This window comes from Gymnodraco acuticeps, unplaced genomic scaffold, assembly GCF_902827175.1.
Source record: "Gymnodraco acuticeps unplaced genomic scaffold, fGymAcu1.1, whole genome shotgun sequence".
Classification (NCBI taxonomy): Eukaryota; Metazoa; Chordata; class Actinopteri; order Perciformes; family Bathydraconidae; genus Gymnodraco; species Gymnodraco acuticeps.
Genome location: NW_022990295.1, coordinates 9096208 through 9113815, shown reverse-complemented (window position 1 = coordinate 9113815; position 17608 = coordinate 9096208). Strand labels below are relative to the sequence as shown.

The 17608-nt window shown below is 40.3% G+C and overlaps 1 protein-coding gene across 3 annotated transcripts; it reads left to right on the top strand.

Moving 5' to 3' along the window:
• The first annotated feature begins 253 nt into the window (after positions 1-253).
• On the top strand, positions 254-17299 carry LOC117549947 (gamma-aminobutyric acid receptor subunit rho-1-like). 3 transcript variants are annotated; one of them, XM_034222137.1, is made up of 12 exons: positions 254-306; positions 415-512; positions 2976-3193; positions 7449-7490; positions 7623-7729; positions 8529-8596; positions 9051-9274; positions 12075-12157; positions 12751-12891; positions 13287-13439; positions 14812-15008; positions 16997-17299. In XM_034222137.1, exons 3-12 carry the CDS (start codon positions 3084-3086, stop codon positions 17297-17299), a joined length of 1428 nt encoding a protein of 475 aa, XP_034078028.1. In that variant the 5' UTR covers positions 254-306; positions 415-512; positions 2976-3083. The 3 variants fall into 3 exon arrangements, with proteins under 3 accessions (XP_034078028.1, XP_034078027.1, XP_034078026.1); XM_034222136.1 differs by having other exon boundaries at positions 2563-3193; XM_034222135.1 differs by having other exon boundaries at positions 415-3193.
• Positions 17300-17608: the final 309 nt, after the last annotated feature.

The window sequence follows — 17608 nt, the reverse complement described above, 5'->3', positions numbered from 1 at the left end:
TAAAGTAAATTTACCCTGATTCAAGCCTTTCAGGCACAAATCCCGTCTCACTCACTGGGATTCAAAAATCGTGTGTCCCGCCCTGCCCTCAACCCTGATCATTTTCTGAAATCGAAGATTTAAACCCAATGGATGCAATTTGTTGACGTTTCCTTAGACGATTTATAGCATGAGAACAGTGTGCCTGCCTCCTGTCTGAAAGACGATACTCAGGGCAAAAAGTAAAATCACCACCGTGCATTGGCTGACCAGAGGGTGACGATGTTCTACAAACTGACAGGGTGGTTTAAGAGAAACCTTGTGCAGGTTTGCTACTTTTGTACTGCTAGCGATTGTTTATGCACCCAAATCATACACACATGCTATAGTACAACTATTTAACATCTTGTGTTTGTCTTTTGAATGTAATAACAGATGCAGAAACTGAAAAACAACGCATTTTTTGTTGGTGATGGATGCATCTCCACTACAGTATGTGGGCCAAGTCAAGTCAGGTCAACAAGGTAGAAAAGGTAAGAGCACTTTACAGGAGCAGAAAAACATCTATGGGTAAGAGTCATGTGACATTGACATGTTGAGGAATATTTTTACTTGTGTTGGTTTCCGTTGTTTTTTTGAAAAAAATGTAAAGGTAATAGGGAAAAGTAGGTACCCAAATCCTGCCAGGGTAATACAAAGAAAACGTTTTAAATAATTGAACATAGCATTAACTACCTTATATTAAAAATAATAGGATAAGTATACAGATAACGTAGTATCTTATGTCACAAATCAATTAAATAAGAGCCAATATTATTGCCATATTTTAGTTTAACACGTGTTTATACGTCTATAAATCTGTATGTAAGATTTATACATTTATAAATATACAGCACATATTTTCTAAGCAGAAACAGCAAAGCAAAGACAAGTTAATTTCTTAAAATGTCCGTCTTAGTGTAAAGTCACTACAGCTGGACTAATTTAAGGGATCAATATTAAAAAAGATGATGTATAGATTCACACACCACTGCTTCTATCAAATGTCATGCACACTTGCTAATAAGAAAGTATATATATATGAAACACTGCAGCTGCACGCTGTGTCTTCTGCTGAACTATTACTTATTATTTGGTGAATATTATTTTTGCAACTAGTATTATTAACTGCTGATGTCAAAGTATTGGTTGTTTATGTTAAAAATATATATATGGGCCGATATGTCGTTGTTAGATTGTTTTAGGCCAAAGACTCTGCAGACTTCTGCTAATCTGGTTAACGCTGCCAACTAGCGGTGACAGCTTGCTCTCCCTCTCCCCCTGTGTAGTGTGTTACTACATCAACACAGATTGTGGTCAGAAAGACAAAAAGCCCACCCCTCTCCAAGGGATGTATACCAATAATTCCAAAAAGGCCAGTGAGGCTTCTACAATCAAGTGTAGATTTACCCTTTAAAAGTCAGATATCAGTCGATCCTTATAACTTGGATTTAGTTAATCAAACACATGCTCATATTATGTAGTAAGTTAGATGTAATGCGTTTATTATGAGGTTGTTTGTCAAAATGATGTTGTATGTTATACTAATAAGATATTCACAAGAAGTGTAATTTAAATTATTTCTCTTCATTTCACTTGCCTCTAGCATGACTCTTATTTATATCTAACTCATTGGAACACCACTAAGCTCACTGTAATTCCAGTACAAAAACTAAAAGATCATTGTTTAAATCATAGATAGTTTGGTAGCTGTTTTATTTGCTGCCAGGTCAGCAGGACTAGTGTACAGAACGATGCACAAATCTGAAACACAAACAATCCCTAACATTACTTACACCAATTTTCAGATTGACGTCCATGGATCTAACCCAAATTCATGGTTTTATAATCCAACTGTTCAGTCTGCTGAAACAAAAAAAGAGGGTTGGCAAATGGCTGGTGACGTCTGGGCTGTGATGATCTTTGATTGGCTTATTCAGACGGACAGCGCGCCTTGACAGACAAAAAGTAGTGCAGCCTCAAATGTGTTGCTAAAATGAAAAATCACTATAATCACCTATTTTGTGTGTGATGATCAGACTGACTGTGTATTTTATGCATTAACTGACAAAACTGTGGAACATTATTGTTGAAAAATACTTCAAATATTAAGAAAGTGAGTTTTGTAAATATCACATAAATTATTTCTGATTTTCAAAAAAAATTGACAGGTGTGCGATCAGAATTAATGTATTATTTATTTTTTTGCATTATCTGACAAAACTGTGGACCAAATCATTGTTGAAAAATACTTAAGAAAGTCCGTTATGTTGGCTAAATATTATATTTTGCATATTCGATTAACTATGTCGATTTCTAGGTCAATAGTCTATAAAACTTTGTTGGCCTTATTTCTCCTGGAATCGTCAACACATCCACCTGTGTTATTATTATTTGGAGCATCTAAAAATATTCCCAAGTGTGAGTCCCCTGAGAGAAAACGGGAACAGACAGCAGGAAAACAACTCGTATCATAAAAGCCCTCCAACTGTATTCCTGCAAACAACAACAAACAGATATGCATATATGTTCCCTTTTTGGCAGAGATTGTTGAAATGCCAGACATGAGACTCCTGCATCAAAAGGAGCTGAGGAGCCTTTCACATCACACACACAGAGCTCCCTCTCTGCATCTCTAAACCGGTGACCTTACAAATGAGCGCGCCGCATCATTGTGAGAATTGGTGTTTCTGGGCGGTGCAAAGTGGAGTAGAGCACATCAGAGTGCAGGATATCTGAGCATAGCAGAGCACAGAGAGGCAGGCACATCCGCTGCTGGAGGGATCAAATATGTACCATCTGACGCTCAAGGATTTATGGGTTTAGTCAAAATTGCTTTTCCCACTGTGGAGATTAAGCACCGTAGGATGTTTTCCACTCAGGCCGTAGAATAGCTGAGCGTAGCTGCTGCTGCTGCTGTTGCTGCTGCTGTTCCTCCCTCTTCTCCCTCTTATCAGCTCCGGCGCTGGAGAAGGGAATGTCTCAGCAAGGCAGAGTGCTCCGAACCCTTGAGGGGAAAATATTCTGACTGACAGGAGAGGTGAGTCCTCTGGGGAATGTGAACCATGCAGGTGGATGCTGTTCTTGTGCTCTTCTGTGTTTGGCTCGCCGGTGGTGCCTCTGGGAGGATGACCCAGTCGAGGGGTCACAAGCTGGAGACCTACACACAGAGCAGGTAATGTCAAAGGATGCACCAAGACAAACACTGGAACGCATGTTTTTATTCTCTCAACAGCATGTATGAGTGTTTGAAATAGGCTTTTCCTGCAAGTGTTGGTTATTTATTTTTCCTGCGAGGGCTTTATTATGTTCTTTTAGGTGCTTTTATATGTTTACACCATGTTGTCCCGAGTTTCCCGTGTCACCTGTGTTGCTCCCTCCCCCTCAGAAAACATACTTATTCAGACAGCAGATTGGAGAGGAGAGAGAGGGGGAGAGAGGGAGACCTAAATCCCCACATCTATTTATGCCCTGCTACTGAGTGCTATGTTCTTTTGCCCCACAACTGCTGCAGGCCAGTTCATATCCCCACTGGCAGCAGTTGTAGCCAATGTCACATCCAGGTTGTTATGTAGGCTAATTGTTCCCGTCTTAATGCATCCCATGGATCAGATGTTTTAGTTGGACACCAAACTAGACCAGGGGGCCGTTCGAGCACCCTTACTTCTCCATATTATTGATTGAAATGGTTTTAACATTTGACGGATTCATGTAGAAAGGTTGATATTGTGTGTTTTTTGAACGTTTTATCTGCTGTTAAGTGCAGGGAGCAGTATGTGACGGGCAGTCGGACATACCTGTGATGGAAGAAAAGTCAAATTTACACCAAAAAAAACAAACTTGTGGCATCTGAGTCTTTGTGACCCACATTAGACATTTTTATCATTTGATGCTGATATAAAGATTTGTAATACAACATTTTGGGCACATAATCAAACATCAAGATAATGATGGACAGATGTATTTGTTTGTGTAAATTGGTATTTAGAAAGCTAAATGCTTAATACATATCAAAATTGGCATTAATATTAGAATTTTGAATGATTATAATATTCAATACTGCCGTTTACAAAGTAGGTTCGCAAGAAACAATTACTTTTCAAATTTGATTAATTGGTTGAACATTTTTTTAAACAATCATATACAAACAAAAATATGCCCTTCACATGTTCCCAAAGTGAACGTCTTGTTAAATCAAAAACCCAAATATATTCAGTTCACTATCAAAAAAGACCAGAAACCGCGCATGTCCACATTTAAGAAGTAAGAACTGAATTCGTAATTTTTCTTAAGAAGGACCCGAAATATTTATTCGACCTTGATTTATTGAATTTGAAAATAGCTCCACTCTCACAGCTGCTGGTTGAAGGGAACAACATGTACGGATGCTTCCTTACTCAGTGAAGAAAATGTGATTTTAGACTACAAAACAAAACAATAAGCATCAGAGTCTTTGATGTTCATTAGAAATGCAAATTAGATCATTATTTCAGCGAGTCAGTTACATGTGCAGAACATTTCGAAGCATAATCAAACATCTGCAAGGTCTTTAAAAAGATAACTGTTTGCACGCACAGCAAAAACGCCACAAGGCATTTTAACTTCATCCTCAGAAGGCTTTGAACACCTGTCGAGTGCTGTGAGCAGAGACATAACTCACACATTTAAGGTCATTTTCATTATTTAGGAATCACATTTTAGTTTGGTTGATGAAATGTCCAAGTTGATGTCTCGTTTATCTCATCAACAGTCAGTGCACTGTCACAAAGGACAAACATACATACAAAATAAGGAAAAAAGTAAACATGTTGCATCCACAAATCCCCATAAAACAGAATGATTGGACTCTTTTCCAGCATCTACGTCTACAAATTCAAATGTTCTCTCTGAAAAATCAGCTCAACTATATCCTGAGGTCCTCCAGTGAGAAACTGTCCCTGCATTAATCTCTGGTGAAGATTTTCCCAAGCAGGCGAATTACAGCAGTAATGCTATCAGCGTTGAATGATTTGCATCCACTTAATATATTCATCAAACCCTGTCGAATCATTAATCCCTCTGCCTTCAGATACAGTATCATTTTTAATGCTGTAACTGTTGTTATTTATAGATCACAGGCGACGTCTAACGGCAGTCTGCTATTAGGAGTCTCATCCATTTAGAGAAATAAAGCGGTTTGACACCTGCTGGTTCTTTTAGAATCAAAAACGGTCAGAGCACATAATACTGAATATGTTATTTAACAGCTCTCTTTAAATCTAAACACTCCTCCAAAGTGTCATTTAAAGTGTTTATCTCAGCCCTGATGTGATTAAGATGAGCATTGAGGAGCACATCGTAATCATCTGTGGAAAATCTTCAAAAGACGGAGAGCGGCTCAAAGTTGCAATCTCTAAACACCAGTTTTGCCTTGTTTTTCCCCCTAGTTAAAAGTCCTCTCACATCATGACTTCTCTCTGCTGACACACAGTCGGTGAATACAGATCAAATGTAAATCTGTCATTCCTCTTTCAGCATGGGAGGGAACATCTCATATGCAGAAGAAGAGGAACCTTTCTTCTCCTTGTTTTTCATCGCTGCACTCCTCCTCTCTTGGAGTGTGAAATTGAGAAAGCGGCTTTGATGCTGCTGGCGTGCGTTGTGGGAGTTTTCCCCACATTACTTACATTTTCTTTTCACTCGCAGCCTTGAAGAGGAACCAGAGAGAGGGATAAGTGTAGGACAGCAGAGTCCCACACATCAAATATCTGAAGAGAAAATGCTCATGAGTTTTAAAGATACATTAGAACGGTCGTTGGATGACTTTAAAAAAAAATGACTCATGCTCCTATTTTCCATTTTCATTCTTAGTTTTGTATTTTACACACCTCCAAGTAAACATGGGTTGTCAAAGTGCCAATTCAGAGAGCCAGCCTATCAAGACACACAGCCACTTTCACCCAGCAGTCCTTAACAAAGGCACGACTCTTTACGCATAGCAATTTGGTGAGACACCACAAAACTGTTTCAGCTTGTGTGACAGTCAGTGTGAGCACTGACTGTCACACAGAAACACCTGAAGAAACTGTGCAAGCTTACATGTGTGCTTCTCACCCATAAAACTGCCCAAGGATGTTGCAATCGTTAAAGATGCATTTTTCCTGAAACCTTATTTTCTGCTTTTTTCTCCTTCTCACCTCCACTACTGACTTTCCCACTAAAATGAATTGCTCCTGACGTGCCATGTAACCATTTGCTTTCTAGAAGTTGTCCTTTCCAACCTGAAATATGTCTGTATTGGGCACAGTATTGCAGAACGGGAATGGACCGCGGATTATTCAAATGTTATGCGTGTCACGTTCAGGGGTCACAAAATGTCTTGCTGTTAGCCTCCGGGCAGCACTTTGAGCGACTCTGATGTAGAGCATAGCAATAAACTCATCTACATTTCAAAGCTGTAACTTGCTAGCTACATATTTATCAAAAAATACAAAAACAGGCTTTTCCAAATGTTACCCAATTCCCTTGATCTACAGTGTAGTTGTGGATCTCCTTTTAGACGTATTCACATATTCAATTAAATAATCAATACCTCCTGTTTCTACCCTGTTAGGGTTTAAACATGCATTTCCTTTTGGTCAACTTAAGGTTTTCTGCAGTTTCTACTCTTTGTATACATGCATGTGTCCAAGATGACCTCTGCAGGAATGTGGCCCATTGACCCAGATGCAGCGGTGCATGCATGCAGGTCTCTTGCTGCAGAGCAGGAACCGTGTGCAGACGGCAGCCCGCTGTGTGGGCAGGCAGAGGGGGGGGGGCGGCCTTTATGCCAAGAGGATTAGAAACCAGCTGCTGGACGCATACGAGGAGCACCCACTGCCCACTGAGCTCTGCGGCTAGCCAGAAACCCCCTCTTCCTTGGTTTGGTTTGTCTGTTTTTCTCGTTGTCCCTTCATCTCTCCCTCCTCTTTCTCTCTTTCTATGGTTTTTCCTTTATGCACGTCTGTGGTTGTCATAGGGATTTGTCCCTCTCTGTCACAGCTTGCTCTACTCTAATAATCAATTTTAGTGTTTTTGGAAATGTTTTTTGCTCCTTCTCTCTCTGCCTGACTAAAACACAATAACGCATACACATACAGGCAGCCTCTTGAACAGTAGAAGAGCTGGCTTACTCTTTACCAGATGTGATGAGAAAAGGTGGACTGGAGTAAAGATTCAAAACCAACAACAAATGTATACATCATTGTACCCTACTCTGAAACAATGAATTTATGTGTGTTGACTAATGCGGCTGAGCTTCTTACCTATTACAACTGCAAATGAAAAACCTTGTAAAATAAAGGTACAACTGGATTTAAATAAAATATATCAACAACTCCAACTTGTTCTAATGTTTTGCTGCTGCCATATGTTACAGATGTTTATCATTTATGTTGTTGTTAACGCATTAGGTCGCGAAGAGAGACCAGGATGGACAGTCAAAAAACCGGAAAGTGAGTTTTCTAAACCTCTGATGAAAAAATTACCACAGTCCAATTTATTCTTTGGATTTTCCATTTGGACATATAAGCACCACACAATATATCCCTAAAGCTCAATGACATGTGTTACCTTCTTTTTCACAGTCCCATTTACAAACGGAGTGCAGACATGACAAAAACTCTGATGACAAAATCCGAGCAGCTCCTGAGAATAGACGACCACGATTTCACCATGAGGCCAGCCTTTGGAGGTCAGAAAGGAAATGAAATGTTAATTCCAATTGAAAAGCTTTTAAATAAAAGGGTTGTATTTGTATAGCTCAGACATAATGTGTGCACAGTGTAGAGGCTGCATGTTAAGCTGGATGAGATCCGTGCAGTAACAATCCCATAAGCTCCTGGAGATCTTAATGACACCATGCAAGCTGCCCCTGACATTCAACTGCAGGTCACTTCTGTACATCACATGGTTAATCCACGTCTTTTGCATCATTAGTGTATATAACAGTGTTTTAATGTAAGTAAAGCTCACAGGCTTTTGTTTTTACTAGAATATGGTAATGACATTTATATTTATAATCCTTTTAGCCATCGTTATCTTTTTATTCGTCATTGGCTTGGAAAAGAGAAACATGTGCTGTTTTTATCAGACCACTCCTACTTTTAATTACACCACAATCTGCCGCTGATAACTTTCCAAGTGACCTCTCGCAGGATCTTTTTTGCTCAGCTGCAAGTTAAAAGGAGAGCTGGATTTTATCAACTGCGACATCTACTTTGATCCCTTGTTTTGGTGGATGAGGATGTAGAGTACTAAGGCTATACAGGGTCAAAAGTAAAATCCCAGCTAGGCTGACACAGATGTGGTGCAAGCAGATGCTCTACATTGTTTCTGTTGTTTGTTTGTTTTGGGAGCAAATATTTAAACAAGCTCTGTTTTAGTTGCCTTATATGTTTAACACACTGTCACAGCCATTAAACGCTCAACAAGCGTCTATGCAGAGAAATAACACGTGTTATGCAATCCTGACATGAGTCCTTTTATTTCAGGTCCTCCAATTCCAGTTGGAGTGGATGTTCAGGTTGAAAGTCTGGACACAATCTCTGAGGTCGATATGGTGAGTAATAAAGGGCCTGGGGGTATACAGCTGATGTTAGATAGCACAGGAGAGAGTTAGTTACTGTAGCAATCACACCAAAGGTTTCATATGGTTTCATATGATCTAATATTGAAGGAAAAGTACACATTTAAGAGGAAAGACAAAAAAAAATTGCATTTCATTTCCTTTCCGTTAATCATCTCGCAATCCGACCTTTTCATATTGAGACCCTTTAGAGAGGTATGACCCCTAGGTTTGGACTCTTAACAACCCGAGCTTATAAAAAGTTGATAAACTATCTCCTCCTTGCAACCGTTACCTTATTTATTGACATTAGCTGATAATACTGTATTTTTATTTAATTAAGATTTTGAATGCAGGACCTTTACTTGCCATGAAGTATTTTTATTGTATTGGTTCTTGTAGCCTAATTAATGAAAGCATTTGAGAACCAGCTTCTTGCTTCCTGTAGGACTTCACCATGACTCTGTACCTGCGTCACTACTGGAAGGACGAGCGGCTGTCCTTCCCGAGCACCAACAACCAGAGCATGACCTTCGACAGCCGCCTGGTGAAGAAGATCTGGGTCCCCGACATGTTCTTCGTCCACTCCAAGCGATCTTTCATCCACGACACCACGACCGATAACGTCATGCTGAGGGTTTACCCCGACGGAAACGTCCTCTACAGTCTCAGGTAAACATATCTAGGGTGCATGAACCTATAGCCGAGGAGCCAACTGAACCTAAAATAAACAATATATCAAATATATCCTACAGAAAGATATTATTCAGTAGGAAAGGTCTGTATATTTAAAACATGACATTTGAGATAATGACTTTGATACCAGTTTTTTTAACAATAAAAGGCCAAAGAGAAAAGCGTATTTCTCTGTAGTCTAAACAAAAAAACATCCCAATAAAAAAGCTTTAAAAAATAAATTAAAAAAAAGCAATGCCAACATACTGCAATTATTACCAAAATTGGCAAATGAGAAGATCGCATAGTCATTTTAACTTTTAAAGGTCACCTCTGATTCCTTTCAGATAGTTTCACAGCAGGGGAAGCATCTTGTGGAATAAAATGTATGAGTCATTTTGATGTTACCAGAGGAAAATGCCAAATGCTGTGTGACATTTGTCAGCTGATTGCAGGGACTTTTTAAATATCAATTGGTTTAATATTTACAGAGATAGTAGTGAAGTAGGCCAGCGGCGCCGGATTCATTTCAGAAGTGGGGGGGGGGGCAAAAAGTGCGTGTGTATGTGACATACTTGCCAACCCTCCCGATTTTCGCGGGAGACTGCCGTTTTCCTCCCGGGGTCATATTTATCCCGCATTCTCCCGATTTCTGACTAAATCTGATTTGTTTCATTCTAACATAACGCACCAAATGTTAGGCTACTGTTTCCACACGGACTTCAATACAGCTACACCATTGTTTAGTTTCCATGGTAACGTGTCTCTTTAGTAGCGCGAGCAAATGAAAGTCTGAGAGGGTCTTCAGGAGGAAGATAGTCAGAGAAAACAGAACAAGAATGGACAACTCAACCCTCTGCTCACTCCTTTCCTGTAAATTAAACTATACAGACCAGCCCACACATATGACAGCGCAGTTGCTCATTCCATCTCTTCTTTTTTCCTGCTACGCTCTTGTTTGACAAGCTGAATGTTGACTGGTGTTTGACTGAAGTAAGCTCTGTGAAAAGTTCCAGTTATTAACTCGGTATTTAAAAAGCTGTCATCTCCACATTTGGAGAAAGTTACAAGCCGTTTGACAGCAGCACATCTGCATATTTCACAGAAGGCTCGTTTAGTGGTTTTGCAAAGAATGAACCACTCTCTGTTTTTGTACCATTCTGCATTGAAGTACCTTCTCTTTGCCCAAATAAGCTTTTATTTGCCCGTCACAATGTCCCGACAACAAACCTCCATGCAGTCGGAACCAGCCTGTTTCGGTTCAACGATGCCGGCGGCGGCGGTTTTGACAGCCTCTGCGGCCGCAGAGCTGCTGCTGGGGTTCATCTGGCTGCGCTGGTTCTATGGTTAAAGGACCAGGCTCCGGAGTTGTGGATGTCAGGGATGTGACATTCAAGTTGTTGAATTTCAGCTTAGTTTGACTGTATTTTGTTTTCTTATGCGCCGGTTCTTCTGACATGTTTGCAAGTTTATCTATCTAGGTTAACGGCTGACACACACTGAACAACGTAACACATAACGTAAACAACGTAACAAATAAACACATCTAAGCTTTGTTATTGGTTGTAATGTAGGCCTACATGGATACATTTGAATGGTGTGACAATGTCCTATTTGATTGGATTAAAATGTACATATTCTTCCTGTTATGTCTGCCTGCTGTATTTTACCCAATGCAAAGTGACCTGCTCCATCGAAATCAGTCGCATTGATCCGAAGACACATTTTGAGTTGTATACACTGTTGGAAAGAGGAGATTCCTAGCTTTCTAATGATATCAGGATTGTTTTTGTACTATATTAAGCAACATATGTCACATTATATAATGACTGTCACCGAGTCATCATTTTGAGAAAAAGGCCTTTAAAGTTTCCTCTTCTCTGGATCGATCTGATTGATTATTAGCGGAGCAAATGATCAAAGTAGTACGGAGGGAAGATATTTTCGTTTGGATTACTGGTCTGGGGGGAGCTCGCGAGTGTGTGTGTGTATACGTGTGTGTGTTTGTGTATTTTTGCGTTTGTTTCCAGGGGAAAACCCTCACGAGAAACACCGGCTGTTGTTATGCTTGCAGTGACGTTAAGTTACTCCGTTCTCTGCTTGTAATTATGCCGTTAAAAGCTTCAAAGCTGTATTTATCATCTGAATTTGCCGAAACAAGTTTAATATTCTGAAAGCCAAGACTTTGTTTATTTGAAATCAGATGAAAACAAACTGTAACGGACCCTGCGGTGTTATCTATGATTACTATGCCTTACATTCATAATGTCAGCGGAGGGAAGGGAAGCGGCGCTGTGGAAGAGCAGAGTGGCGAGTGAGAGGCGAGCTGTGTTCTTCCCTTTACAAGCTTCAAAAATGCCTGTAGCTAATGAGATTGAATATAACAAAAATAACAAAATATACACAGCTAGATCAGATGGCGTTCTTTTTAGATGCGACTTTAGAGTAGAGGGGAATTATTGAAACGGGATGTGTACAGTGTTCCGCGGCATCCGCTGCTGCGAAAATGTGGGGCAGGGCCGTAAAGTGGGGGGGCCAATGGCCCCCTCGCTTCCGGCGCCCTTGAAGTAGGCCCCTTGATGGGAAAATGGTGGAAGAGGAAGGGAAGAGGGGAAAAGAGACTTATAATACAGGAAGAGAATACATAGTTAAAAAAAGAAACGTTTATAAAAACACATATCCTTATTTTCTTGGTTTCAGTCAGCTAAAAACACAGCCTATGTACACACAGTAGTCATTTTACCCGTCATCCTTGCTGGTACTCATTTTCTTTGGTTCTCTGCTGGTCTTCCTGCAGAGTCACTGTCACTGCCATGTGCAACATGGACCTCAGCCGCTTCCCTCTGGACACCCAGACCTGCTCGCTGGAGATCGAGAGCTGTGAGTACATTTATAAAAATAGATCGAGCAATATTTTAGAAAGACAGCAATATGTCAATTAAATGATCAGGTATCAAAGTTTCCTACACGACAAAGTATCGGAAGAACGTAATGTGTTCTCCCATGTTTATGTTTTCCAGATAACTATCTCACTGACCTTTTTGTAGTGCCATTAATATGACAAACATCTCCCTGATATTCAAGAAATGGCTATATTTACTGAGGACATTGCCACCTCTTTTACAATTTCCTTGCAAAATGTTGCTTTTGCACTCTCCTCAGGCCAAAATGTCAAGTTTGCTCACCAGATATCTCGTGAAATCTGTGATATATGATTATATGTGATGCCAAAACCTCGCCTCTAGCATCACCCTCTCAGCTCCTCTGCTAATAAGGCTCTAAAACTGTCAGAATCACACGGTGCGATGAACATTGAAGTCTCTAGGGACTGCTAGAGGTGCTTTAGAATTGTGAAAACTCTTTTTAAATCTTCGCACATTTTGTTCACATTAAAACCGAGCAAATGTGAAACTAAATCTGTCCTGATTTGGTTTGTCACAGATGTACTCACTTCTCCTTCTTCTCCCCTCCAGATGCGTACACAGATGACGACCTGATGTTGTACTGGAAGAAGGGCAACGAATCCCTGAACACGGACGAAAGAATATCTCTGTCCCAGTTCCTCATCCAGAAATTTCACACCACCACTAAGCTGGCTTTCTACAGCAGCACAGGTATCCACAACAAGCACTTCTAAGACATACAGTATACCCAACTGATTATGCAAATGTCTGCTTTGTGCATGAAAAACGAAATCACAATTGAAACTTACAATGAGTCCTATTTGACTTTTAAAGCCTTTTCCAACTAAAGGATCAAGTCTTCCTGACATGTATTTTGAATGACACACCAGGAAGTATACGCTGAAATGTAATCCTTGCCAAACAAAATAAATCAAACTCCTGTCAAACATTGTAGTGCTGCTGTGAAAGCCCTGCAGCTTCCTTAAAACCACATGTCACTCTCTAGCTTCTATCCCTCCCTGCAACAGCTTGAAACCGCCGCTTTGAGTATTTGTGCTGTGTAACGGCAGATCAAATACCACAATGTTATTATTTCTTCTTCCCAGGCTGGTACAATCGCTTGTACATCCACTTCACCCTGCGGCGCCACATCTTCTTCTTCCTGCTGCAGACCTACTTCCCGGCCACTCTGATGGTCATGTTGTCCTGGGTGTCTTTCTGGATCGACCGCAGGGCCGTCCCCGCCAGGGTGCCGCTCGGTAGGAAGGAGCTCCTCTCACAGGGCGACGTATCAGCAGAAAAACTTAGCTCAAAGAGAATATTAAGTGTGGAGAAGTGGCTTATTCCCAGCAAAAAAATGGGGTAGCTGGATAAGATAAGATGTACTTTTTCGATTTTTTTTCCGTTATAGCAGCAAGGCATTTCACATAATTAGAAATGAAAAAGAGTCGAAAATAAACAATTATAAAATAGAAACATCTCAAAATAGAAAATAAAACGCAACTAAAAAAGTAAAATATATACAAGTTGACCGTGAAGATAAAACATCTGTAAACTATCTCACAAATAAAACGCTATTGAAGGGCCAAGTTACAGTTTACACAATATACACTGTTGCCCACTGTGATTTAATTTTCACTGTGACATGTTTGGAAGAGATTGATCAATCACCTTTTGAGAAGATATACACTTTATCTATCAAGAGTAAATCACATTGTCACAAATTAATCGTTTCATCAGAAGAGGTAGCAAATATTTTATTCCAACTTTATGGGCAACAGTGTGAAAGTAGGATAGGATTTACATAGGGGAGAATAGTGAAACACATTTTGGGCATAATCATTTTTATTAAGAAATATGGTTAAGAGCTAATCAACGTGACTTAACATTGACAGTTAAATAACACAATACAAACATAATAACATAATTAAAGCATAACGTTTAAACTCCAAAAACATAGCATTTGAGAGACAAACCCCCAAAAGAAGACGAGATTTAAGAGAGTTGTTTTTTTAAGGCTCTTATTAAAGAACTTATCAGAATTAGCCCACCCTGAATATTTATGAATCTTGTCTAGCTTCAGAAAGGACAAGATACCATCGAGCACTGGAGGGAGCTTTAGAAGACTCCCAGTGAGAGGATGCCACCAGGAAGGAAGTGAAAGGCATTTCTTAGAGACCAAATAAGGGAATACAAGGAGACATTTAAAATGGTTGGAAGTATTTTTGAAATAGTGTCAAAGTAGTTCTGCCAGTTGCAAATTAATGTTGGGCCAGAAAAGTTTTTAAGGGTTGGATGGAAGCATGACATGTGTCTCAACTATCGGGAATACATCGTGAAAATCAAGCTTTGGAAAAATGGACCCTAGCACTGTGTCAGTGGGAAATGAGTGGGGATTTGGTTAAGAGCAGCAACTCACAACCAACCCTCCTGATTTATGCTCAGTTTTTTCTCTGCAGAGAGCTTTACAGAGCGTTTCGACACTGATAGTTAAAATACTAGATCAGAAGGCAGGGCAATATGGAAAAACGGTTATATAATGTAGCCCTTTCTATGGTATTTATCATTCTTTTTCAGCTTCCCAGCCCAGTGTAAATCAGCGCTTTGATGTGTTTGTGTGTTTTACTCCAGGCATCACCACAGTGCTAACCATGTCCACCATCATCACCGGGGTCAACGCCTCCATGCCCCGCGTCTCCTACATCAAGGCGGTGGACATTTACCTCTGGGTCAGTTTTGTCTTTGTGTTCCTGTCGGTGATAGAGTACGCGGCGGTCAACTACCTGTCCACCGTGCAGGAGAGGAAAGAGAGGAAACTGAGGGAGAGAGTAAGTATTCTTTTTGTGAATTTTTAACTGAAGTTAAAAACACAGTTAACCAATGAAATGTTTGTCTTTTATGATTCACGTACACAGTTTAACATTACCAAACCAGAGCAATATTAACTCTGCTTTACTACATTACAAACAGTACTTAAAAAAACATTAAAATAACTCAATTATTGGGCACATTTTCTTAAGACTAAACGAATAAGAGTAAAAACTGCTTGTGAGGAAATCACGTCATACAGGGTGTAAATAATAAACGTGTAACTGACTCAATCTTTCCTTAAAATAAGGAAGCAACAGAAAGCTCTGATGTTTTTTTAATTAATTATTAAGTAACATTATCATATTTTATAATGCTGAAATGTCCTTCACACAGCGTATACAGTTGTAGTTAAACCCTTTAACAACCATGCTATATGTTTAAAGGGGACAAATTATGATGACTCTATTGTTGAGTGCTTCATAAACATCTGCATATCTGGAGTGCATACAGTACCAACCCAAAAAAAAAAAAAAAAGAGTAACTATTCTGTTTATTTTTTGATGCCTTTATCAGAAAACATGAGATTCAGTATGAGAACAATTATGTGTTGCTAGTAGAAACCAGAAATACAAGTAGGAGCCTTAATTAAGCATAATATGTCCTCTTTGGTGGTGAACATGGAATAAATATACTTTATAGGCTACTAAAAAAATCGAATCCAACCATTTTAAATCATTTTACGGACTGATTTGAATAACCCAAGTGTTAAACGGTCTACTGATGAAAGCTGAGTTGCTGTAATAGCTTCAGATAAGAAAGATGTTCTCATGAAAAGCCAGCAAAGAGACAGCTGAGGTTAAAATGCAACATCTCCAGACTCCGCCCATCCCTTTCTCAATCAAACACTGAAGTCCTGGTCAATGCATTTGTCACGTCCCGCATCGACTACTGTAACGCCATCCTCTCAGGCATTCCCACCAAACTCATCAATAAACTTCAAATCATACAGAACTCTGCAGCCCGGATCATCACCAGCACCAAGGCCTCAGAACACATCACCCCCATCCTCATCCAACTCCACTGGCTCCCCATTCAAATCCCGTATCAACTTCAAAAACCTACTGTTCACTTACAAAGCCCTACATAACCTGCCCCCCCCCCCCCCCCCCTATCTGGCTGACCTTCTTCAGGAGCACACCCCCTCTCGCTCCCTCCGCTCCTCCTCTGCTGGTCTGCTGGTCTGCTGACCGTCCTCACCCCACGCCTCGTCACCATGGGTGCTCGGGCTTTTAGCTGCACTGCTCCCAGACTCTGGAACTCCCTCCCCCCGCACATCTGACAGTCAGACACAATCACCATATTCAAATCCCAATTAAAAACCCACCTGTTCAAATCTGCCTACTCACTGTAGTGCTCCCCATTATATGTTTCATTTGTGTCCACTTGATTGTCTCCTCCATGATTTCGTGTTTGTGTTTTTATCATGTTCTGTTGCCTATTAGTGTTTTATTTTGTAACAAATTGTACGATGTCCTTGGGTGTCATGAAAGGCGCCTAAAATAAAATGTATTATTATTAAGCTCTCTCTAAGTCAAAACAGCACTTGGCTGACCTGATTTTATATCCAAATGTTTTATACATTGAATTATTTCAAAACCGGTGGAAGCATGAATACTTCATGGGCATTTGAAATAAACAGATACATATTTTCTAAATTGGCTCAGTTTAAGCTTCTCTCGGCTTCTCTTACAGCTCCTGTGTTACTGTTCTTCATCTGCCAAATGCCACAGCATCTGGAGCCAAATTGCCCACGTACCCCGAGGAACATTTCCAGCAAACATCCTTCGTTCTATAAATGTTTCAAGCCAAAGTGATTTAAAGTCACTCAGTGTGTAGAAAAATAACATTTAACAAACTAATGGATTTATATTCTTTGTTTCAGTTTATGACTTTACAATGAGCAGATTTCAGTGTCAAAATGACTTTGTTCCTTTTCCTCCTCCAGCTGCCGTGTACATGCGGCATTGGTAACCCTGACGACATGATGAACGACCCCCAGATCACTGGCTACGGGTCCATGGATGTCAACAACACGGGGAATTATGGGATGCCGGTGAACGGCGGTCGCCAGGACAGAATGTTGGCCCAGGTGTCTCTGAATGACCCGCAGATCACAGGCCAGGTGAAGGCCTCCAGAGGCTACGTGAACGTTTGGATAGACACCCACGCTATAGACAAGTACTCCAGGGTTATGTTTCCTGGAGCGTACATCCTCTTTAACATCATCTATTGGTCCATCTACTCATAACCCGGGGATGCAGAAGATGATGATGAGACTCCAGGAGCAGGAGGAGGAACACGTGATGCTTTTCAGACATGATGATGCATGGGGACCACTGACAGATTGGTGACCATTGCCTTCTCGAGCCAGCCACTTAAAACTGGAGAATTTCAAATCAGCTACAGACGGACAGGATGGTCGACATAGCTGTTTTTATCACTCCGTCAAATCTGTGTGGTTTCATGTTGTAATTATAGACGTTTGGATATCGTTGTGTCCTGAAAACGTACTTCACAGAGAGACTCACACACATGGACCTGTGTTTCTGTGCAGCTC